Source organism: Pomacea canaliculata, linkage group LG6 (assembly GCF_003073045.1).
Source record: "Pomacea canaliculata isolate SZHN2017 linkage group LG6, ASM307304v1, whole genome shotgun sequence".
NCBI classification, from domain to species: domain Eukaryota; kingdom Metazoa; phylum Mollusca; class Gastropoda; order Architaenioglossa; family Ampullariidae; genus Pomacea; species Pomacea canaliculata.
The window spans coordinates 27739516-27765301 of NC_037595.1; the positions used below are offsets into that span (position 1 = coordinate 27739516).

Here is a 25786-nt window from a genome sequence, read left to right on the forward strand (position 1 = left end):
TAGTCAATTCATGATGCTACGCAAAAAAAAAAATAAAATAAAATAATAATAAATAAAATAAAAACAAAACAAAACAACAACAACAAGAAGCAAGAAAATTGAAAAGACAGAAAGAAAAGACCATTTCTGACACAGCGTCAGATATAAGCAAGAGATAGACGGACTAACGAACAAAGAGAAAAAAAGATAAATTAAAAATTTAAAAGAACATTGTCATGGTAGTGTTTGTTCTTCTTCTCTTTGCAGACATCAAGGACGGCAACCTGAAAGCCATTCTCGGGCTGTTCTTCAGCCTGTCCCGCTACAAGCAGCAGCAGAAGACGCAGCAGTCGCAGAAGCAGGGCGACAGGGAGCCGTCGTCCAAAGACCCTCAGCAGCCGCCGCCGCAACAGCAGCAGGTCAGCATCCTGCGGTCGCAGTGCAGCACCGGAAGTAGCAGCGTTGCCATTGACAGCGACCAGGCCGGCAGCGGCGGGAAAGCAGCGCAGCAGCTCAATGGCGGGGAGATGATATCAAGGTTAGAACTGAGAAACCTGGTGTCCCTTGGTGCTTCCATAGTTCAGGGTGGTTCGTGGACTGGCTGACCCGCTATACTGACATGATCAAAGGGGAAGTATTATGGAAGTGAGAGGGGGAGATAACCTTGCTTCTATATTTTATTTCAAAGTCCTTCTGAAAGTCTTTTTCAAAAATATCGAAGAATATTTGATCAAGTCTGGCAAAGTTTCTATCTGATCGTCAAGTAAAATATTTTGCCAAATTTTGGTCAAAGGTCAATGTTTGCCCGGTTCACGAAGGTTCGTCATAAAAATTCACCCTCATCAGTATTCTTCCCCCCCATCTGCACTTCACGCTATCCCGACAGCCCTCAGCTCCCAGTCTACTGCTAGGCACCACATCAGTACTGGACTTCCTCTTTTCCGGGCTCCCTGGGGGCTTTAGTCTAGGGCAGTCCGTGCGATGCTGGTTGACCCTCTGTGAGTAGAATCCATTTCAATTTTCTTTACTTATTGGTCTTGACAGTGAGCTTTCGCATGCCTGGCGCACTTCCACAGCTCGTAGCTGGAGATCCGTTCTGGTCACATGATCCACAGGATCTGGGATCCAAGTCGAGACAAGTGTTGATGAAGACTTGCAGCTTGGTATGATCCAGGCTTTAAGTATGTTGCTGTACAGAGCTGCAGCTAAGTGCCAGGAATTTTTGGCAGGAAAATACTGAGGCCAAAAAAGCCAAGTCAATTTTTTTGGTCTTTCATTTGATGTAACTGTATTTTAGAGGCTCGCTTACCGAGATAAGAAAAAATCAATGGTTAGAGACGATGGGGCGCCTGGCCGGCTGGATTTTACTAACAGCCATCATGTCCCCTCCCCCTTCACCCAATAAAAAGAGTTAAGTTAAAAAAAAAAAGTTATCGACCCCTGAAGCGGTTTTTTTTCCTGGTCGGTCATAGAGCCGTTAATAAAAAATTATGTCAAATTAAGTGGAGATTGGACAAATTGTGTGGATGTGATCAGTGGTCAAACAAACAAACTGACGCGCGCGCTGACACACATACAAACTGTTTTATTTATTCATTATGGTCAGTTTGTCTCATTTTCCGTATGTAGCAAAGTTATTGTGGTTTATACCTGAATTTCTGAAGTAAGTTTCACAAACTGGGTGGCAAGGAGGGTTTGGGAGGGAGTCCAAAAAGTTTTGCACACACTTACAAACACATACATATGTAAGAATGCACAGACATACACCGTACACAAGCACACACACACATGCACAGTCGCTAGCTCTCAACACTCGCCACCCACTTGACTCACTGCCAATAACTGAGCAAACCCACTTGACAGTTCTGCCTTTTTGACCTTTGACTCTAGTGGCCTGACTCTCCAACGGCCGACGGCGTAGCCAGCGACTTGCGCGCCCCCTTCGACATGACACGTCCACATCTTTACATATGATTAATTGATTAGTGCATTTTTAAGAGGTCGTGGCAACTCCATCTCTAATTTGTTTCTCTCCCTCCCCCTCCACACCACTCTCCCGCTGTTTCCAATCGTTCCTTGCGAGAGAGAGAAGGAGGAAGAGAGAAGCCGAGTTAGCTCCCTTGTGCAAGGTCCCCAAACACGAGATGATGGCGCGGGTCCTGAAGGAGGCGATCGATGGATCGAGTTGGAGGGGTAGGGGGAGGGAAGGAGAAGGAATGGGGGGAAATGATGACGTAGACACTGTGATCTGATGACTATCAGATACCCGGCCCTCCACAAGACCACTCATTCAGGTTAGAAGATCTTGTCCTGTCAATGCCAGATTAATTTCTTCCAACAACTCGGAAATAGGATTTTCAGGCGCTCCACGTTTGTCCCGCGTTGAGAATAGAAACAAGTTGTGTGAGGAAGACACCATGAGCGCCACCTGAAAGGGGCTATGAGACATCAAAATAAAATAAAAATCTCAATAAAGGAAATTTTAAAATTGAAGGTAGGATAAAATAATTTTAATCGTGTATATCAAAATAATTTAACTTGTTTTATCAATTAACCGTAGAGAAGAACCACGAAACCCCTTCTGTCCGCCGTCTCTACCTCGCCGACCACATGCTGTTCGTTGCTTGAGCATGCAGGCAGGACTTGATGGATTGCAGGTTTCGTTAAATGCCAAAGAATACAATAATAATAATCATCATCCCTATCTTTATTTAATGGTGTCAGGACAGAAAGAAAAACTGATCGTTCGATATGATGCTTTGGTGACAGTAAGGTCACGTGACGAGAGGGTCCTTCTGCCATTTCCTCGATCCTACGTTTGCGGGTTCATCCATTTGCTCGGGTGTCAGAGCATCTTCGAGTGAAGTCTGGTCAGCTGGCAACCTGGTGAAGTGGTCAAACCACGTGACTCTCTGTTGCGGAATATTCGAGTAGACTGTCGTGCCCCTCACCCCTCTCTCCCCGCCACCACTCAAGTTGTGTCATGTTTGATCATTTCAGTTCTCGTTTTGTTATTTGTCTTTCATTGGTCAATCCCAGGTCTGATACTGATATGTTAGGTAAGATGTGAACATTACTCTAATTAGCTGTTCTTTAGTCTTTACGGGGATAATGTGTTTAAGGCCTGGAAATAACTGGTAAACAACATTGTTTCCTTCTTACATTCGGTTCCTATTTCTCTGTCTTGCCATTCTCTGTAAAAATGTTGCCCTGATACTTGAACTTTGACTTTTTTTTGAGTGGCATGTCGTCGGTGTTGATGTCCAAAGTGCCTGATATTCGGCTGACATTATAACCTCTGAATTATTAATAATATTAATACTATTATTTACAAGTATGATCACACTCTGTTTCATTTCTAGATTGACGCATATTTAAAAGTTAAAGAACTCCAGTTTTGTCAAGTTTCATGAATTTATTCAATTTAAAATTAATTTTATCACCATAATAAGTCAATGTCTGAACGGAGAAGGCTTTCTAACCCAAACTTTCAATGGAAGTAACTTGTAAAATGAGTACGACTCAGCCAGCAACCAGACCATTCCATCATTCACCAAAGGATGAGAACCCCACCCACGTACAGACAGCAAACATTTACATCCACCGTCTTTCAGACCAAGTGTATGAAAGGACATCCGGGCTAGTCGGGCCGAAGAAAAGGTGCTCAGAGACCGCTATCTTCACGAAATGACTGCAAACAATTTGGCAGACACTAAAATTAGGCAAGCACTAAGCACTAAACAGAAAAACGAAAAAAAAATGGATAATGCATAGTATCCCAGACGGTCTAATTCGATTGGACTATGCAAAGTGGGCGAGGCTGGTGAAAAGCATAGTCTGGTGAGGAAATAACTACAAATGGATGTCGAGTTGGATAGAAAAGAAGTCAAATTTGTTTCCATGACAACTATGAAATGGACTTTTGCAGACTGTGCCTTACCATGCTGTCGTCTACGATGTAGGCTGCAGGAGAACATTTCCATTTTGTCGTGGACTTGTTTGTAAAGAAGTAGGAGGCCACAAGTTATTTCTATGTCGTCATCTATGGAGCTGTTGATGACACAGAATGTTCATAATCTTATTTGGACTAAGTCCTCGGTTTTCTGATATTCTCACACTGTCACGCGCGCGCGCGCAAACACACACAAAAACGCTCGCGCGTAAAGCACGTGATGCTTTTTTAATTATTAAGATTTCAAACATTAAGCCTATTTTTAACTTTTTTAAATCTCAGATCACCCAAGCTTTAGAGGATGAAAGATAATACTGATAGTCTATTTTTGTTATTTGCATACTGTGTTACCATTATTACATCTGATTTTTTCTTCTTTTTTTTTCTCTCTCTCTCTCAACGATCACATTCACATATATATATGTGTGTGTGTTTCAGAGTTCTGAATCAGGTTGTCTATTTTTGTTTGTTTTTTTTTTTAGCCGAGCTAAGAAAATGGGATTGTTTGTCATCATTTAGAACTACTATCATAAACAAATATTTCTTTAAAAGCAGGTCATCATCATTATTGTATTTCGACTAAAACCCGCGAATTGTGAATCCATGGCATCGTCGGCATCCACGGACATTCTCAAAATTCTCAGTTATCGAATATCTCAAAATAGAAATGAAGACGGTGGGAAAGGAAGGCACCACCACCACCACACCATCACCACCACCGCCACCGCCGCACGCAAAAACGTGAGAAATTCTGCTGTTCGCCCGGGCTGTCCCACTGCGATCTCTCCCTTCCGCACGAATGTGGGACAAACCTCGCCCTCGTCACGTCTCCGAAGCTGGGTCAAAGCGGGCGAGTCCACTGTCGGGGCCGTGGGGGAGACAGCCTTTCGTAGCAGCCACGCGCACGCGCTCGGCATTGTAAGGTTTGTGTAGTGAGGAGGGAGTGAGATAGAGAGAAAGACTCCGACTGCCTAGCGGTGATTCATGCATCATTATGTCCAATCTGTCAAAGCTGGGCAACAACACACACAGTTGTGGAGTGATTCTCAAAATGGATAGCACGGTTCGACTCTAAGGGGGAGTACACCACACAGCCGAGGCGAGTTGGTAAGTACGTTTTGGGCCTGTCCCATGGTTTGAACTGGTGAACCTCTCACTGCACAGCTGTCTGCGAGATGTTTTCAGTCGGGTTGGGGGGCGAGCGCTACACTTTCACTCACGTGCCAAGGCAAGTCTCCTGCCACCAGTGGTTGTTTGCATCAGCAGGTACCGGCAGTTGTTGGAACAAAGCATGGCAGTGGCAGTTTTGCGTGGAAAAACTCTGTTAGATGTGTAGGATGGTTTTGTTTATGTTGCTGTCAGTCGGGAGAATGAATGGTGTAGTGACTGTAGTCCACACGCTGATGGTCTTTGTGACAAAAGAGCTCTCGGTGCTGTGTGTGGCCTCAACTTAGTCGAGTGTGCATGCAGATTGCACTGGGTGGCTTTCAAAACAAAGGATGCTATCGCTTTGATGTGGGAAGTTAGAGTGTGCTAGATTGCAAGCTCCAAAGAACAAAAAAAAAAAAAAAAAAGATGTCAATGAAAGTTGAAGTTTTGTTTGGTTCTCGCCCTCCGCTCGCGCATAGCACCCTCGTTAATTTTATTACTGCGGTAGAAAATATTCTGAGGGTACGTAAGTAAAGTCTCTCTTAGGACACTTTAATGTCTTGAGAAAAAAGTTTAAAAAAAATTAAGTCTTAAATACCCTTTTGAAAATTTCTACAAGCAGTGGCAAGGCATGGTGATTGGAAAGTGGTCAAAATGAAAAAAAAATTTTTTTTTAACTGCACAGGTGATCGACTTTAGTCATGTCCCCCAATAGAATTTCCTGGAATACTGCAATACTGCCGGCTTGTGTAAAAAAAAAAAAATAATAATAATAGTCCATTTTAATCGGGACATATATTGAACAGTTCGCGAAAAGCATGTTTGCTCATGCATGCAGCACGCGCGCATCCCACGTACGTATGATGTCGAGGAAACTACTGTGCGCGCACACCTTCCATCACGCGCGTGTACGTGCAAGGCGCATCGTGTGACTGTTTGCTTTCTTGCTCACACTCTCCTCTCAGGTTGTCTCCATTCAGCTAACTCAAACTTCCCTCCGTACCTTCCCCTCCTCCTTCTCAGTGCACGAGGCAAACTAACGGATCATTACTGTTCTAAACACATGACGCCATTTTGGAATGACAGAATTTGTCTTCTTCTCAGTTTAAAGAAGAGCTCAGATGCTATTCACAATGACAATAATACTATGTTTGTCATATTTACATCAACCCCACACGATATCTGCATCAAACCGGCGATTATTTGTAGCAGACTGGGGGAACTTTCAAACAAGTGAAGGGTTATTTGCATGAAGCTGGTGGATATTAGTAACAGGAACTCTTTAGGGATTTGAATAAACGATTCACAGGAGGGGTGTGTGCCTGTGGGGTGGGGGAATGGAATGACAGAAAAAGGATACCATGATTAAAGACTTGGATTTAATTTTAAATAATGTCAGGAATATTTGTTACATTTGCTTATCCTCTATTCCAATGTTTCTAGCAATGGCTGCTGTTTGTTTTAAAGAATGGAGAGAGGGAGGAGATTGAAAAGGCATTGTTGAAGGTATGGTGCCATGGGAGGGCAAGTGGGATGCTGGTGTAGACCGACAATGGACAGTGGTATGCATGTGTAAGGCGTGACTAATCTGCGCATACTGCCAGTATCACCTCCCCTTCCACACTGTTCAAACTTGCCAACAACTGAAACATTCCAAACAGGTCTTGTGGGATATAGAGCCACCTCAAAACCGTTTGCCTGCTGTTGAATCCCTCTTCCCAGAAATGAGCTTTTTTTGGCTCTTCTATGTCGTTATTACCTTGCCCTTAACGGTCATTATGGGCGCAGTAAAAGCCGTTTGCCTCATTGCAAACAGACCCCACACAAATGTCGAAATAGCACAGCATTTCAGCAGCTTACCATCTCATTCCTTAAACAAGCACAGGATGAAATTTTCTTAACGTTCAGCTTGTGACAAACAGTTATACTACATTTTGAAGAGACAACCTACACAGTTAAAACTGAAAATGTTGATGTGCAATTTTCGGTCTGAGAAAATTTCTCAGAATTTGCGAGGGAAATCAAAAGTTGATTTTTAGTCCAAAAGAACTGTTCAATAATCGAAGAAAAATAACATTGATACTATATCAAGCGAGAGCACTTTATGCCTGTCTTTTTTGTGCCCATTGCTGAAACTCTGTACGCACCCCTGAATGCATTTGTCTGTATTCATTCTTGCTTTTTGGCTCAAGTTTTAATTTATTTTTGTGCTTGTATTAAGGAGCGGTCAAATGAAGCAGAATTTCTGGCCTTGAGCAGATTGTGTTCTTGTATTTCTTGAAATCTTAAAAATACAGTCAGAATAAAAAAAAATGGTGTTCGTTCAAAAAATGGTTGCCACATACAAAAATTTAAATATACAGCAGGATGTGAAGCTTTCACATTGCTTCATTTGTTGCACAGTCCACTTCCATATGCACCATTTTAGTTTTCCCTTGGGTATCATTTTCATTTTACTAATGTAGTAATTTGTATTAATTTCCATTTGTCGAAAATAAACAATATTAAAGTGAGTATTGGCATCTTTGTGCTCCAGTTATTGAGGCACCTAGAATATATTGTTGATACCACATTGATGAACATTCAAATGGACTGCCTTGTAACCTTTTGCCTCAAGCATGTGGAAAAGGGATAGGAGCACAGCGAGTGCAATTGAATTGGGTGCAGCCTGCTTTTGCAGTATTTGCAATTCTTTATTACCATTTAGTCTGGGGCCATAATTGTACCTGTTTTTAGGCAATGGGTTAATTTTACATTGTTCTCTCCTGGGGAACGTTTGCTCTAAGTGCCCATCCATTCAGGTGTGCGCTAAGCTGAATTGAATGCTGTCCGTGAATCTCTCCAAAGTCATTTATCAAACACAAAGCTGATCAGGCACTCATGTCGAAGATCTTGGACTGAGCTCACAACACAAAAGCTAAGTGGTAGTGAATTAAAGCTACACACTACAGATGGACAACAGTAAATGTTTATGAAAAGATGCAAACAAGTAGTTGTGAACATTATTATTAGTAAAGAGATATGGACTGTGTGTATGCGAGAGTATTTGTGTATGTGTGCTTGTTTCTGTGTGAGAGAGAGACAGCACATCCGTAGGGTGATTTTTAGGAATTGTTGAATAAAGTTACTGTTTCAATTATCACAATAAAAAGTTCCATAGTTATCACAGTGAGGTGGTCATCGTGTAAGACTTTAGAACTAACCAGCTTAAAGCCTGCCCTCATCCACCCCACCCATCAGTGATAGAAACCTGAGCTATCCACTAAAGTTCAGACAAGCTTCCCCTTCAACATTCTCTGGCCCTCAGTGAACCACTAACAGTTCACCGCCCTTGTGGCCAGTAAAACATAGATTTTAGTACGACACTTTACTTAAATGCAAGGAGACACGAGGAGGAGGGGGTACTTGCCATATGCACTTCATGAACCGGGAAACATTTTTGGTGACCACATACAGCGTTGCCTTCTCACGTGACATTACTGACCTCTTGCCTTTCTCATCATTGCTGTGTGCGAGATGCTCTCCTTGCCTGATGTGTGAAGTCTCTCTGTACAGGCATCTACCCTCTCAGAAAGACTGCAAATCTTCTCTGGGTGGAATGGTTGAAAGAATTGGACTTTGGCCCTACATGGGAACTTTCTCAGGCTTACTTTTTGTGCGTGACATTTTTACACCCATGGCAGATATTCTTAATGTTGCATCCTTCCCCCACCAGCCCTCTCCATCTCTCTCTCTCCCACTCCCCGAGCGCAGTGGAGGTGGGCACCCTGTCTGTCTGGATGATGTAGTGGCATCTCTTGCTAATGTGGCATTATCCCAGGTCCATGCCGGCCGCCACTCTCCCCTCGCCTTTGTCCTGCTGGCCCTATCGATTCCAGTCTCGCCAGCGTGCTTCACCAGGTTGTCTTTGAAGCTCAGCACCAGTCCCCCTTTTTTTTATCTTTTTCTCTGTTCTTCTCTCTCCAACATCGGGTGAACGTAGTGTTCAAGAACGTGATTATGCTTTAGTAATAAACATGAAGATGGTTTGATCGGTACCACGTGAGTCTGCCCTAGTCACTGCGCGTGCATGTGTGTGTGTGTGCAGAGAAGGATGGAAGGAGGAAGTTATCAAAGAATCGCTGGATAGTATATATTCATACACATTCTGTAGGCATGTGCATTCCACGCGCGCGCATACTCACACGTATGCAAATGAACCCTGTTGTCACATAACAGACTGAACACATCGACATCACTGATTGTAATCAAGCCACCTCTACCTTTTAAAATAAACAACAAAACAAACAAAAACAAACCCATACGGTCCTCAGACACCCAGTTACCAACACATCGGGTAACCGCTCACGCGCACTCACACACACACAAAAGATCAAAAGCGCGGCTGATGGCCGGAAGTGGGGCACGTGTTGACTGAGCAGAGACTCCGTTTTGACATTTCCAGACTGCCGTCACCATTCCGCCAGGGTCACGCGAGCAAGGGCGGGCCAGCAGCAGCAGCAGCAGCCAGCAGCACCCCGTGCAAGGAGACCGCCCTCAGCACCGCGCAGCTTAACGCTCGAAACAGCCGCGCCGCTGCCGCCGCCGCCACCGCAGCCGCGCCTGCTCCTGTCGCAAGCACAGGAGACAAGAGTCGATCCCACGGCAACCAGCAGAACAACAATGTCGCCGCGTGGAACACGGGTAAGAGTCTTGTTTGTGGTGGTGGTGTTGGTGCTGAGAGGTCGCGTGGTGGTGGTCTGTCACGTGGTGACGGGTGGATGAGGAGACAGGCTGTGTGTGGAGGAGGGAGAGAAGGAGGGTGTTGTTTGTTTTAAAATAAGAGACAAAAACTAATTTTTTTTAATAAATTGCCTTGATCCATTATTGTTATCGTTTATGAGATACCCCTAATTGAATATGAATTTAATATTTCACACCTGCACAAAAATAGCAAATCGTGCAACAAAACATTTAGCAAGGTATGAAAACGAGAAATCCGTTTGGTTGCTATGGTCAACAAGCGAGAGTGCGTGACCCTGTAGTACAGGTGATATTGAGTTGAGAGAATTCTCGGATATTTCGCATCCTGCATGTGAGCCCGGAGTTTGCGGACCACGTCACCCTGGGTAGACATGACAAGAATGCGAGGAGTGAGAGGAGAATGAGGAGGGCGAGTGAGGATGAGGAGGGCGAGTGGACCCCCAGCCAACTGTCACGGCCACGTGTGTGGTCCGTGAAGCCACGTTCCACCTGGACTGTCAGGTGACGCGAGCGGACATACCTGAATGCTAATGACTCAGTGCCAGGTAACGGTGCAGGTGTCATGTCCGGTCTGACGGATGCAAGGGCTTTGTCGGCCAGGTGAAAGCTGCCCGGGGGGGGGGGGTGTTGGGAGGTAAGGGAATGGGGATGGGGACAGGCAACGACAATAGGAGCGTGCTGACCACGGCGCATGCGCTGAGCAGGACTTTGCACACGTGCGCGCGTGAGCACACAGTTGGCCAGGACATGTTAGCAGGCTGCTAATTCTCACACCAACCGACAGATGCTCAAACGGAGAAAGACAGAGAGGGACAGAAAAAAGTACATTTGCATAAGTGGGTATAGGGGGTGATGAGAGTGGAGCGTGCTAGAGTGGTCTCTCGACATCCAATTAATTAGATTGCCTTGACAAACATGCGTTGCATACATTTTCAAGTCTTTTTGGCCAAAGAGTTCCGGTAACTGATACTGACTAAATGAAGTTAGAAAAAATGTTGGTAGAGTACTAAATCTTTTTTCTCTCACTCAGTTTTGCAATCTGTATGAATCAAAATAACGAAGAGGAAATACAGCCAAGGTGTGATAAGTCAAGGGCTTGTGTATTCGCAAGCAATATGGTTGATCACGTGACGTGTATGAAGTTCACGATCCTTGGTGTAAGTCAAGACGGTTTGTGTCGTCGTGGTTCGAGGCTTCCTGTAGCTGGAAAGCTGCTCCACCTTCCCTACTTCTAACTGCCGACCCAGGGGATGGGTACCTGACTTACGTGAGGTCAAATGCCGCGGAAGGAGAGGGTTGGGCTCCACTGTTCCAGCCTAGCCACAGTGAACCACTCATGACTTCTATAGTCGGTCGCCATGTTACATTTTACTTAGAAGGCATGGACTGGTTGGCAGCGATGCATACCTATGTGTGTGCGCCTGCGTTCCCCCCATTTTCTTTCTCCTTTTCTTTCTTGGTTGGGATGAGCCACTTATTCCCAGCATTATATCTAATGAAACGTGGAGCGGCTCGGTGCCAGATGGCGAGGGCAACTAAGGGAAGCGGACTACACGGGGAAGCTCCTAAACAGGTAAATAGGCATTTAATGGAGGAGCCAGCAGAAAGGCGGGAGGCTTCAGGCACAGCCTAATTGAAAGCGAGACGCAGGGAGGTGGGGAATACCTCCCCAGCCTTTGCTGGGGCTGATTAGTTAAGTGCCACCCCTTTCCACCTTGTAGTCAAGGAAGAGGGGAAAGTCTGCAACAGCTGCCGGCTACCGAGGTGGCAAGTCGGATGGGGTGTGTGGGGTGGAAGGGGATAACGGCAAATGCCAGGAACAGGTTTCATGACCGTTCATATTTCATTTCCTCACATAAGAGGGGTTCGTAAAGCTCGGAGGGAAAACCCGCCTTAATTCTGAAGACAGAAGGTTTAAGTGACTCATGCAACTTGGCCGTAAATAAAACAAGTCTGTGTTTGATTGGCCTCTCGTGGGTATCATTGGTACTTTTAATTTATTGTTGTCGAAGTCGGTCATTGGGTTAAAGGATACAAGGCCTCCCCTCCAAAAAAAAAAAAAAATAAATAAATAAAATAAATAAAAATAGAAAATAAAAAAGTACAAAAAACTCAAATGTATCTTTCCTACTTTGTGCTAAAACTCCTCGCTCAGGCTCGATGATTTAGTATATTTTAATATTAATGATTTGAAATACATTTTCCGGTAAGCCTGGTTTTAAATTTTTAATGGATTCAGGATTTTTTTTTTGTTTGGCCTCTGGTTGTTTCTCTCCAATGCTTTAGGGGTGAGAGAGAGAGGGAGGAAAAAAAATTCTTTGACAAGCGATGTTGGGGATGAAGACACGGCGCTGCGGGAGGGTCACAGTAAATAACTAGCAACGAGTTTCATGTCGAGAGGTGCAGAAGCTAATCATGGCGGGCCTCGCGCCACGAGACAAATAGATTAACACCGACCTGTAACCAACGTACGTGATGGAGACAGCTACGTCCCTCACCCTCCCGTCTTCCTCCCATGCTAGTTAAACATTGACGACCGACGGCCACTTCCGCCTTCATGTTTTCCTCTCAGGTCCTGGCGACCCGCACTTTTTACCTCCGCGGTAAGTGGCTTGCCGTGACCTCTTTAGTGGCCGGTGCTTGTCTCGTGACGTAACGTCTGACCTTTCGAGTGTCTTGTGTGTGAGCGAGGCTTTGAACCTTGACCCGAGGTCAGCAGGGAGTGATGGGTTGGTTGCTTTGAGGATGTGAGGTTGTCATGAAAGGAGATTGTTTCCTTTGTTCTTGTTGGAAGATAAACTGGGGGACGAGGTGCGGCTTGAAGTGTCTGATGGATAGAACACCTGTCCAGGTAACATTTGTTTCTGCTCATCCTACACGACGTGGTGACAATAGTTCACTTTTATATTGTTTGACAACCAGTGTCCCGAGTACTTGTAAATAGTAAAAGTTGAGGAAGTTACTGGTGGTAATGGTAGTAATGGTGGCGCCCTCTTTAGCTTTTCTTCATCATCAAAAGATCGATCGCTAGCATCGCCCTTCCCAGGGTTCCCTAATGGCCTCAACGGGTATACACCCTGGAGCTACATACAGTACAACATAAACTGCTTATCGTCTGAGTACACACACAAGTTGCAGGCTCACAAAGTTTACTTTGGGGATGTGTGGCTGTTAGAAATGATGTTGCTAGAGGGCGCTTTTGTCTGAGGCTGATCCTCATTCCAAGTAACGGTCATATTTTACCTCGAGAAAGCATCCAGCACGCGCGTGGACATCATTACCACTCCATTTCTTGCAGTTGTCTCCTCCAGACCGAAGCTGTGACCAGGAGATGCTGTATATTAATGTATGTATTGAATCGATACCCGGCTCAGCTTCTGAAACCTGTTTTCCTCCGTACGATGGAGGGAGAGAGAGGTAGAGTCACGGTCTTGCGAAAGGTGGAGGTAGATAAAGGTGGGGGAGGAACTAATAGCTTATTCATGTTTTTTGTGAATTAGCTTTTCACCCCATGACCCTCCCTTCTCCCTCACCCTCATCAACACCACGACCACCGCGGCTGGACGGTTACAACATCAAAGGCAACGCGTTCAGCTCGTGCGTGGCGTCGTCCGCTCGCGCGCCATCAACGAGAATCCTTTCTACATAATCCATTATCCAGCTCAAACAGAATAATCCATTTTTATTATTTGCTTGTTAGTGGTGCACGTTTCGTGCAACATGAATATTTATGCCAACGCAGCAATGATCAAACATGTCACGAGCGAGAAAGGGGTGTGGGTGGGGCGAGGTGGTGGAGGAAAGGAAACAAGTTGCTGTGGTTGTTATTGATTTTGTTTATGTTGTAACGTATGTACGTGACGTGTGTGTCGGGTGGGGGAGATGGAGGTCGGGTGGGGAGTCGAATGTCGGGTGGGGGAGTTGTAGTCGGGTAGTGGAAGGTGTCAAGGTTCTGATATCTGCATCTCAGTCACTAAAAGCGAATATCATTTGAAGGAGAGGGTGGGTTGGGGTGGCGGATCAGTACCGGGTGGGTTGCGGGATTGTGATTTCTCCACCGACAAGTCTGGCGTGATTGCTGCCTTCCTGTCAGTGATCAAAAGAAATGCAAATGTGTTGCAGTAATCAAGTCATCTCAAGGAGAAGAAAGAATAGTTTTTCCTTTTGTTCCCGTTGTTTTGTTGTGTCTTTCGTTCTGGTATTTAAATACACATATCCTTCCTTCAACATTTTATCTTTGCATCCTTCTTTCTTGACAAGACTTTTGTATAATCGAGCTTTTAAGTGACGAGAATCGAGAATCTTTTCTGTCTCTAGAGATGAGGCACAGGCACTGACTGAACTCTGGTGATGCATCTATAATTGCTTCTTTCCTTTCAAGCGTCATCTTTCCTCAAGGTGGCTGGATGACATTGTATAGTTTGGTCCCTCCGATATCTTTGTTCTGGAGTAAAGTTCTTTTTGAGTGATCCCCCTGCCTTCAAATCGTTGCCAAACCCGAGGCTGGAAGTCGTCCACGGTATGTGGGGGGAAGAGGGAGGTATTAGGGCAAGGAGGTCGTGACCTGTGACCTTTCAGCTGTCGCCAAGACTGGCCTCGCCGGTCTCTGTGTCGTTGGTGACAGTGTCGCATGGGTTGGTGCTGCCGGAGGTCCAGCGCCATTGTCGCAGTCCATGACTGAAGAGTATTGATCGCCACGTGAGCAGCACGTTGACTTTGCTGCCATGGCAACCAAGGTCGGTTAGTCTCTGACCAGGGGTGGATGCCAGAGAACGGAAAAATAAAGCACGAACGTCCCTTAGACAGGTTGTCCTCTTCTCTCCCCTACTAATACCAAACCTTCAACGAAATGTTCTTCCGGTTTTGGGGACCTCCTTGGGTTACTACAGGGACAGAGGCAAGCAAGTTAAATCCCTCAACATCTCTTAGGTGTGGCCCAGAAGGGATGAACTCAGCCAGTTTACAGGGAAATGGTATCTTGCACTGAAGTTGACCCCAACATCAGGGACAAAAAAGGGATGCCAGAGGACCTTGTGGCCCATGGCTGATAGCGGGCGATCGATGTTGTTAAAGGCCAGGTGCAATGAACGATGTCCATTTTATTTTGCTCAGCGTTCGAGTCCCCTAGTGCGATCAGGAATTTTTAGAGCGATAAATCAAGTAGAGATTAGGCAACTGCATTACATAAGCGACTGTTAACCGTGCACGTGACACAGTTTAATCGTATTAGAAATCGTCGCAGAAATTTCTTCTTTATTTTTTCTTCTTTTTTTTCTCTCTCTCTCCTGGTTGTAGATTGTTTCCAGATTTTGTAGTATTTTTTAAACTTTATCAAGAGCGTGAGATTGTCTGTGCCAAGGATGATGTGAGCCAACTGTCCAGACCGTGCTTTAAAGGAAAAGCCAAGTGCACCAGCAAGTTGTCGTTAAATTATACATATACTTATATTCTGAATCGTTTCTGCTGTAGAACTTTGGGCTTCAAACTAATCGCTTTCATACAGTCATGTCTAGAACACTGCCGCGACCTGCTTCTCAGAGGCCGCCATGTTTTTACTTTTACTCCGATGACAACAAGTTGAACCGAATTGGTGAGGTAGGAGGCACTGTTTGATAAAAAGAAAAAAGAAATTCATTATCACATCAGTCTTCCCCAGTTTGTTCAGTTTGTCCTCCATGTAGTCGGGTACACAATTGTACGACACGACCTCAGTTATAAGATTGTGAAAGCGGGTGGAAGATGACATCGATGATGTACTCAGAAGTTGTTTGAAGAAGCTTAAATGACTGTTTTCCAACCGCCAGGCATAAACCGCCAGTCATCACTCTCTAAAGTTACTTCCACAGCGAAACTGGATACAAGTCTGTTTTTATCGATCTCTAAATAGCGAAAAATCGAACGAGTTTTAAAAAATATTTGAGTGGTTATAACCGAACTCAGTTGAGCCGACCTCGGAATGTTGTGCGGTTTGAACTTTGCTAATCAACGACTTGTGCATGTAGCAGCAGAAGGTGGGGTGAGAGGTCAACGGAAGGTGGGAGGAAAGGGGAATCGGTTCGTGGGAAGGAAGGGAGGGGGAGCGCGGTCGGTCGGTTAACTGGACCATGGCAGAGGATCTGGGCGGCGGCTGCTGCCTGCGACAAGGATGCCAACCGTTAGCACGCCGCTGCTTTCTCTCGACTGGGTTACCAGGGCAACGGTGCGCTGGACGCTGCTGGTGTTGACGACGCGCGTGACGTCGCTGCATCGCGTGACTTCAGTCCCTACCCCCCGTTGTCCCCCCGCTGCTCACTAGCGATGGGGCAGGTAAGGTGGAATGAGGAGTGCGCCCGTTGTGTAGACACTTCACACGAGTGTCGTTGACCTTCCAGACCGTGCAGACAGCCTCCTAACGACGACGGTAGCGGGTGGAGGTCGGTGGGGGTATGTGGGTGTGGGGAACTCTCCATCAGACGTAGCAGTCGACGTCGTGGTAGTTAAAGATGGACGCTAGACGTCCTGCAGAAAATCGAGGACGTGCCAGTACGATTTCAGTTGTTGCTACTGCCGAGCTTCCTCGATCTCTCTATCCGACCAGATTGAGTGGTGTGTGGAAGGGATTCTTTCTCCTTCCAGTCTTTAGTTTATGGCGGGTGGTGTTTTGTCTTCAGGACATAACGGACTACTATTACTTCTGGCTGCACGCGACCAAACCATCCCCACCCCCTTCTTATACCGATGGATAGGTAGGGCACGACTTGACCCTAGAAGGAAGTGTCGCGGGGTAGGAGGCGGCGGTAGGGCAAGGAGACAACCAGCCATCAATCTCTCCAGCACGGCCAGGTCGCCGCAACCAATCGATTGCAGGACACGCACGCGAGCACACGCATACACACTCACGACAACACGCACAAACATCTGGGGATGCTTCAAGCCAATTATTTATTATTTTAAATTATACCGGGCCAGCTGTTGACGGTTAGACGATTGACCTTATCCCGCGAACCCAACCCAAGCAAGCATTTATACATTTTTGTCGGGTTTTTATTTTTCGTCTGTATGTATCGGTGTGTGTATGTACAGGATGAGGCTGACGTGGTCAACAAGGCAAGATCAATAACACCGGCAATTCTTATAAGGCCAAGGAAATGACAGAAGGATAAAGATAGGATAACAATTTGGTTCTGTTGTAAACACTTGTCAGCAGCGACAGTTGGATTGGACCGCAAGCATCCCTTAGAGTAGCAGCATCTTGAAGGAATGACATCAGCTGTAATGAAAAGCGATGATAGAGAGAGAGACAGAGAAAAGAAAAACAGAGAGACGGAGAGATGTGTGTCAACATGAGTGAGTGCGCATGTGCAAGCTTGTCATTTCGGTGCGTTGGAGAGCGTGGACGTCATCAGAGACCAGGGTGCACGCCCGTTCAACGATTGCTCTCTGGCCTTTCGCGCGGTGCTCTCTGGGAATCGTTGGTTCATCGCGCGGGCAACGGTTTCTCTGTGGATTCGATCTTTTGTACTTCTTGTCTGCGCTCACCCGGCACGCAGCGAACTTTCTTTTGTTGTGTCCAAGGCGGTTCAAACCAAGAATAGCAGACATGATTAATGGACCTTTTCAGGGTCAGAAAACGAATCATTGTTGACGACCAGGGTCAGAGGGCAACATCTGAGAAATCGTAATGGTTACCATCAGGTCGTAATTGGTCCTGTAAAGAAACAAACAAATAAGTCGAATAAAGACCTTTGTTTTTGTTGTCTTTTTGCGCTACAATAGTCGTAGTGAAGCGAAATAATTCTCAGGTTTCTTACTTGCTCTACTCTCAGCAAATAGTTTGTAGACTTTTTCTTCTGGTCTTCTTTCCGGTCTTCTATTTATGGTTTGGTTAAAATTTCTTTTCCTTCAAGCAGCTAAAAAAAACTTTCTTTTATGGATATTATGGGGAAGAGATCCGCTCATGTCTGCGTTTGTGTGTGTGAGAGAGATGTGATAAAAAAAACAATAAATGGATAAAATTTCAAGGGGAGACACAAATGATATGCTGATGTGGTAGAGACAGAATGCACGCGCATCCATCTTGTCCCTGTTGACCTCGTCCTGAGGACACGACATGGAGCAGAAGCACAAAAGGTCATCGATAGACCCTGCATTGTTCAGAAGAACAAGGATGCTAAATATAGATCTGTCAGGTGCAGTACCAGGTAACACATGCCAGCGATTGACTGTCTAACCATTCATTGATGCAGTGTATAAAATTAGTCCAGGAATTAGGGACGCTGTGACCCTAGGGAAAGATCAGAAGGGATGCGAACACAGCGGTAACGAACCTTACAGGCCGAGTAAATGAACGGGGAGCAATTTATTTATTTTAATTTTTTTTATCCTCCGTGTCTGTCGGGCGGTTTATTGAAAAATCGAACATGACCTGGTCATTTTATTTCTCGTGGTCAGAGCCATTGACACCCGCGGACGGAGGGACATGCTTCGGCTCTCAAAGGATGTTTTCAGACCCTCGGCCTGACATGGCGCCAGACTTGTAGAGAGGCTGTGAGTCTGAAGGATTCTGTGAGAAATTGCGACTTGCATCTGAGCGATTTGCTGCCCTGGACAGGACAAGTTACTATCTTGAACTCACATTTTGCGGGCATAGCTTTTCTTGGAATTTTATCACCATCATCGTCGTCATCATCGTGGCAAAGGTTGACAGTAAGTTTGGTGTAGAGCTGAGTGGTGATGTTGCTTGTTTTCGTGTCGGAAAAATCTCACTTGGAAGTTGACAGGAAATCCAACAGATAAAAGTAAGTCCAGAATTATAACAAACAAGGTTTGAAGGAAACTTGCATTAACTCAGGATTGTCTGCACTGCCTCCGGTGTAAGTTACACCCCTGCTGTGCCCCTGGGGCTGGAGAAGTTAACCTACCAGAGCTGGATACGGAGGTTGTAACTAGACTTGCAGAGCTGACGAGTTTTTTATGGATGTATCCATAAGTGAAAATGTCAATAGGAAACATTTCATGATTAGGATGAACACAATGAATCGTCGTGCAGCTCGCCCCAGTCGCAAGAGAACTTAGCGAGGAGTACCCGAGGGCCGAAGGGTGGGACTAAACTATAAATACGACTCACCGTGACTGATCACATCAAATCACACTTTTATTTTAAAAGCTTAAAGACGTGTATGTAAGTATTTATTTATTACTATGCTTGAATAATCCTATTAATAGCTCCCACCAATTTCTCCTCTTTGGTTATCGTTAGTTGGTGAAAGAAAGGAAGAGCGTATGACAACTCGTCATCTGAGTTCATCAATGTGACAAATATTCATTTGTGCATGGACTTCGCTGTAGGTCGTCAGTCCAGATGCCAACACACTGACCATTCGATGTTTGATGACAGAATGTGGCTGGTACAGAAAGCTGTTGCACGTGTGTGGTCCACCGTGGACCTGTTTCTCCAGTGTCATGCTAGGACGACAGGAAGACGGGACAAAGACAATTATTCAGCGAACCCTACTGCCTGAGGTCCTAATGACTCAACCCCCTCCCTCCCTTCCTGTGTAATTTACAGTTTAAAATTATGGATATTTTCTGTCTGACTGTTGGGGGATCCCTGTGTGGTCCGGAGGCCAAATTGGCGGTAATTTGACCGTGCGATCAAGACCGCGGTGGTTGTGAACTTATCGAGGGGCCTAACATGATATTGCAGATGATGTGGCCCTCCTCATGGTATTACTGTAACAGTGTTGGCCTTCTGAGGATGGGGAATAATAGAGGAGGTGGATCGCCGTAGGTCACGTGCACCGGAAAGACAACCGCTTACGACTCTGCGTGATGCTCTTGCCAGTTCCTTCGAAGTGTGAAGAGATAAAAATAAAAAATATTTTGTCCTTGTTATCTGGGAATTCGCTTGTTTCCTTTGTCGATCGCCAATAACCAAATGAAATGATTCACACACGCGACCGTTGGCAAAGGAACAAATTGGTGTATCACCCGGGTGCATCATTAATTATAGAAAAATCCCTCCGCGAGGCTGCCTGTTCACTTAACACCAGTAACGGTTGGTGGCTTTGGATGACGATGGATCTGGATGCCGAGGTCTGTGCTCTCGCCTTCCGCTCGTCATCTGTCACTCGACCGAGACTTCGGTTACACCCGACCAAAGTGCAGTCTGGCTCCCTCTCCTTTGGCCTCCCGGCTGGTGCAGGGCAAGGGGAGGAGGGTAGGGAGCGGAGGAAAAAAGAAGAGTGCCATTTCGCAGCACCAACAATGCGGCTGGTCCCAAGGAAATAATGATTTATCTTGCATGCACCGCGGCCTCTTAAATGTTTTGGCTCTGGTTCGGAGCTCTTTGGGAGGGGAGGGGAGGGTCCTATGGGGTGTAAAGGATGGGAAAAGGGATTGGGGGAGAGTGGGAGGAGGTAATGTGAACAGTGTGGAGGAGAACGGGTTCTAGAAGGAATGAGGGATGAGGAATATGGAGAAATTTGGGGGTGGCAGTGTGCAGCAGACGGGGAGTTAGTTGCCCGTGTTTTTTCCGCTGAAGATCCACTCACCCGTGCCTTTACCCGAGTCGTCCTAAAAAAAACCTGGTCTCTGATCCTGGCACGATAATTAGAGCTCCTTGGCATGCTAATGAACTTGCTCATCAAGCAGAATGGGAAGGTGCACAGGCGTGAGACATCTTAGTCCACCCGACTCACCGCCATATTTGCAGCAAACTGTTGTTATTCTTCTTCCTATCTTCTTCCACCATTTCCTTGGGTCAGACGGACCAGCGACTGCTTGAGAACGGGGGTTTTTTGTTTTTTCGTTAGACGACAGTGTTATGGGTAGATATTGGGGTGGCGTCTAACGATCTGCAGGTGGCTATTGACTATAATCAGAACACCCTGCTTGACTTTTGTGTAGTTTTTTCCCCAGAAAATTCGTAATTTTAGAATGTCTTTACTACCCGACATCAAAGCTCTTTATAGGGTGCAGGTTCGTGTCCATGATGGGAGCACACATTGCTGACCAGCCGGTAGTTACCGTTACCGTCTCAACATGAATTCGGTCCCTTAAAATTGTGATCATGTCAGTTGGTGACCTTTCAAGCCGACCTCAGCTGACTCTCCCATATTCCGCGAATGTTCGGCTGCCGTGTCCTTACAAAATAAATTTTGTAAAATATCAAAACATTTGTTAAAAAAAGCTGCGGGACATTTGTGGAGGGCTGGTCTTTTTTCCCGTTAATACCACTCGACAGTTGAGCCGTGCGAACCCGTCTGGCGATGTGGGGCGAGTAACTCCCACCCGTACGTTCGTGTCATGCCCCCCGGAGAGTAGAGAGTAGTCTATTGGTCGAGTTTAGCCGGCAGGAGGCGCTGAAGGCAGGCAGTACATCACCGAGTAGGAGGAGGATGGACTGGGAACCATGTTGCTGACCGAGGGCTTAGGATCCTGTCCTGTTTTCCGCTGGGCGCCTCGGCTTGGGAATAGATGGCTCGGTGTTTCGGCGCTCGCTCGGGACTGGGATAGAATCCTCCAACAGAAAGATAAAAGCGACTGAAGGAGAAAGTTCTGCTCCTTTACCCTCCACTCTTTCACTAGACCTGACGAGCCATCTACCTCGACAGTCACTAGAGTTCATCTTCATCATGCGCGTATGGCATTTTTCACGGTGAGTTAACTGAACTTTTTTTTTTTTTGCACACCAGGTGTGAACACTGACACAGCAAATCCATAATAATCAGGATGTGCCGTTGCTTGGATGCATGTGTAAGAGGGTGTCTGAAGAGACTTCTGAATGTTAAATTAATTTACGCTCTGAGTGTTGCGTTGGCAACGCATGCCACCCGACATTACTCGGGACATCTGAATCACCTGCCATGTCGTTTCTGGCCAGCGGAGCCGAAGACGATTGGAATGTTGGAAAGTCAAGCAGGTTATGCCAAGAATTTCCTAATGAAAGATTTAGGCTTCCCCCACACCCCATCACCCAGCTGCCATTCTACCCCATCCTTTCTCTGGGAAGAAAAAGAAGAACAGAAGACACTGTCGGCGTTTTCATTACTTCACCAATAGTGATTAGCTCCAGCAGGGTACTGCACCACGTCCACACATCGAGAAAGGTTGGTACAGGTTGGGAGGGTGGATTGTGCCAGGATTCCTACCCTCTCCCTCCTGCCATCTTTCTCAATGCTCCACTGAACCTGCTGCATAACGCTTTTCCGCTTTGGGTTGGCAAGACCCTCGTAACTCTCGGCGAGTTCCGACAATCGTTCACGATCGGTGAGAGCCATGTGGTTCTCTCCCTTGGGAATAGTTTTTGCTCCCTGACCTTATACCTCGACCGGAGGGCTACGTTCTTGAAAACGTCACTTCCGTAGCTGCTGGAAGATTAAAAAAAAAAAAAAATTTTTTTTTCGGCATCGACGGTCGAGTTCGCCGTGACACGAAGGTAACCTGTATATCTGAGGGCAAGGTTCGTTCGACTTTTTTTTTCTTTTTTTTCTACCTGCCACTCCTTTGTGGCGGGCCTTTGTACCACACACACCCGTGATGTACAGAATGGGGGTGTGTGGTATGGGGTGCAGTCTGTGTGAGTAGACTGCATTCAGCAACAGCTTCCTGTAAATGTATGGTAAGGTCAGACGACCAAATGGCGCGCGAGCTGACTTTTTCCACCTGAAAAGGTGACTTGAAATTGACGAACAAAGCTCGACCGGCGAATAGATCGCCTTTCTCTCTGTCTGAGTGACGTCATGCACTAAGAGCACAACGTATATTTTTTTCCTCCACCGAAAGGTTTTGTTCTTCATGCGAGGGCACAGCATTGTCAGCGGGAAGACTATCGATCTCTTGTTGACATCTTCGTTTTGTGTTGTGCACTTTGTTGCTGGAGGACACAGAGTGCAGCGGCAGCTTCAGTTCTGCCGTCTGCTGGTGGACAGCCCTCCTCTCCTCCCCCTTTCCTGCCCGAGAAAATGTCCTCTTGGTATCTCACGATGACCGCCATTGTAACTGTTGGTGGAGGTTCTTGTGTTCAGTGTATCTCCAGTCTAGAAATTCTCGCACCGAGGCTTGAGGTGGGGCACAGAAGTGAAAAGGTAAGGTGCGACTGCCTTGTGTTAAAGCTTGTGTGTTCATGTGTCCTGGTGTGTCTGAGAGAGAATATGAAAATTTTATTTTGTTAAACGTTCGTGTGTGCGCACTCGCACTCGACAGGATCGTACAAATGTCACGTGATGATCCCATTTCATCTCTGCTGTCTTTATGTTCTCGTCCAACGCTCGTTGTGCACACACACTATCCTCATCTAGAGCAAGAGTTGGATGATGATGCTCATAACAAACGAGCGCAACTATTTGCTACCAGTGTCATCTGCACGTGCCTGCTATGTTTGCTCTTCTAATTGATGCAATGATGTGTAGCTTCTCATAATTGATGACCTATGACCTACAGGCGGTACATGACATAAGACAAAGGTTGCTGCTGCTGTTGTAGAGTCTATAAATAGACCGACCGATCACTCTTGTCTAGCCGTCGACGATACCCTACTTTTTTTTTAGAGACTTGTTCAGTATAACTTTCCCACTCTTTCTCCCACATCCCATCTTTCTCTTTTTTCCTCCCGTCTTTTTCGTATTTCCCCTGAACGGAATTTAAGGAACTGGGGCTGCAGCTGACTCGTGGAAATCGATTCACCGACTCGGACGGTGGTTTACTCGCCGAGCAAGCGCCGAGTAGAGAAGGTGAAGACGGAGGAATTAAATATTCTCGCTAGATGCTCGATAAATCGATGTTAGATATTACACATGCATTTAGCTCGGGACGACCGTCCAGCCGTCCGCCAGGCGGCCTGCTGCACGAAGCACGCGCCGTGTCTGCTGTTCGTTCTCCTGCAGCGAAAGGGTTAACGGCTTGCTGCGGGAATCTGTCTTCATCCCTGATTCCCTTCCACAGAGAGAGAGAGAGCCATCTATCCCTCCTTCGTTCTTTCTTTGCCGATTTCGTGGAATATTGAATATTTTTGTGGTTCTTGCACTAGTCTACACTGTCTTCATGGTTCGTTGCACTCTCGCTCTTTGCCTCACTTGTGTGCGCACATGTATTATGCGTCCGTCCGTCCGTATTCTGAGAGCTTGTTCCCCGGGGAGCAGCTACTGGTGACCCCATGACCTGGCGGAGCAGGCAGCTGTCTTCGATCGTGTGTGGCGATGTCACGGTCCGTTGTCCTGCGTTTTGAGGTCACGGACATCAGTGTCGTGTGCACTCACTTCCTCTCTCCATGATTTTGTTGACCAAGATTTTAGTTGCTTGTGGTGCAAAGTAATAATTATCCACGGAAGACTGAGCACCATAGTGTGTAATTAAGTTATCTTCTGGTATTTTTTTTATTTCGGTTCCTGGCATCGTTAACCTGATTTTGTTCCCGGTATGACACACATATTGAATTAGGTCATTGAGTGACATATATACATGTATGATCAATCATGCTAATTACCGATACATGAAGACCGTTTGACGAAGACCTGATTTCTGAGGAAGTGAGCGAGGCTCACCCTTGCTGGAGGCTGAAGGCAGGGAGGGCCTTAGCGATGGAGGGAGCGTCTGTAGCCGGAAGTCAGAGGTCGGAACCAGGTCTGGGAGGATGAATCGATCATTTGCATTCATTTTCTCCCGCTCCTTGTGGGATGCCTAAAGTGGGAAGATGTTCGCTTGTGATGCACCTTTGACGGAGTGGTGGTGGTGGTAGTGGGGAGGGGAGGGGAGGGGAAGGCAGGATGCCTGCATACCATTGCCTTAGCAAAGATTAAGACAGGAAATTAAAAGTGTTGAAGAAAGGAGGAGTCGGTGAGAATGGAATGCACTGCATGTGCATGGGGAAGGGAATGGTAACACGGAGAAAAACTATTTTGCTGGAATTTCTAGAGCACGAACTGGTGAGAAGGGAAGACAAGAAGAGAGAGAAGGTTTGCAGGTGTAAAGGTGTGTAAAATCGTGTAACATTGGGAAATATTTTCTCCGAGCATGGTGTGACCAAAAGTAAAAACAACAAACACACAAACAAATTATTAAATTACAAAATGATCCATGTCTCGTGACAGATTGATCAATCAGTGTCGAGGTAACACGCTTCTCGACAACACTTTGGCTGACCGGCACGTGCGGCTCGTGGCCGAGACTGTGGCCTTGTTTGTCCTCTGTGTCTGTGTCTGCATCTGCATTCCTGTGGAGGGTTTGAGCGAGGACAAACATTGCAAACAGGTGTGCAAGTGGTAATACAAGTGATAGTCGGGGTAGCCCTCGTGTCATTCTTCCTGCCCCACTTTTCAACGATGTCTTCTGTTCTCTTCGCCACGTGGCCCTCTAGGCGCATGCGTAAAGAAACAACAACAACAATTCGTCCTCGATAGTGTCGTAAACCCTTGTCCTTCATCCTATCCACTCTTCACACCCGTTTTCCAGCTTCCGTTTCCACCTGACGACGATTCAGTAAAGAGCCGACACCGGTTTGTTAACCAACACCATCGTCAGCATCAGCACGACCCTGGGCAGGTAGCACACGAAGCCAGCACCATCCCCCACAACCTGCCACTCACCACCGTGTGCTCGAGCCGTTGCAAGGTGTTAACACTGGCGACGAGGGCTACTTGCAGGTGTTATCTCGGTCTGCCAGGGGCTGAAGGTGTTTTGTGAGCGCGGAGATAACAGGTAACAAGGACGCCAGAGGTGTGCGTGCGTGTGTGTGTCCTCCCAGTCTGTTTTTTTTTTCTTCTCGGAAACCTGTGCATTGGAGACTTTGCTTCGGAAAAAAAAGAGAAAAAATAGACAGATGCGCCACCCCGTGGCAGACTGGAAGTGGGTGGTCGCTGGACAGGGTCAGGGTGGGCGTGGCATGTGTCGACAAGCAGGACGAGATTTATGGTGGAAGTGGTCCACATCGCTCGCAGCACGAGCTGTTGGATGTTGGGAAACCGAAACAGCTTGAGGAGAGCGCCA

At 46.3% G+C, this 25786-nt stretch overlaps 1 protein-coding gene across 7 annotated transcripts in view; it reads left to right on the plus strand.

The window, feature by feature from the left end:
* Positions 1–25786, plus strand: part of LOC112565664 (neuron navigator 2-like) — a 207750-nt gene that overhangs the window by 172255 nt on the left and 9709 nt on the right. For all 7 annotated transcript variants that reach the window (XM_025241282.1, XM_025241280.1, XM_025241284.1 and 4 more), the window contains exons 5-6: positions 247–517; positions 9525–9763. In XM_025241282.1, coding sequence (XP_025097067.1) covers positions 247–517; positions 9525–9763 — 510 coding nt within the window. The remainder of the gene's footprint in view (positions 1–246; positions 518–9524; positions 9764–25786) is intronic.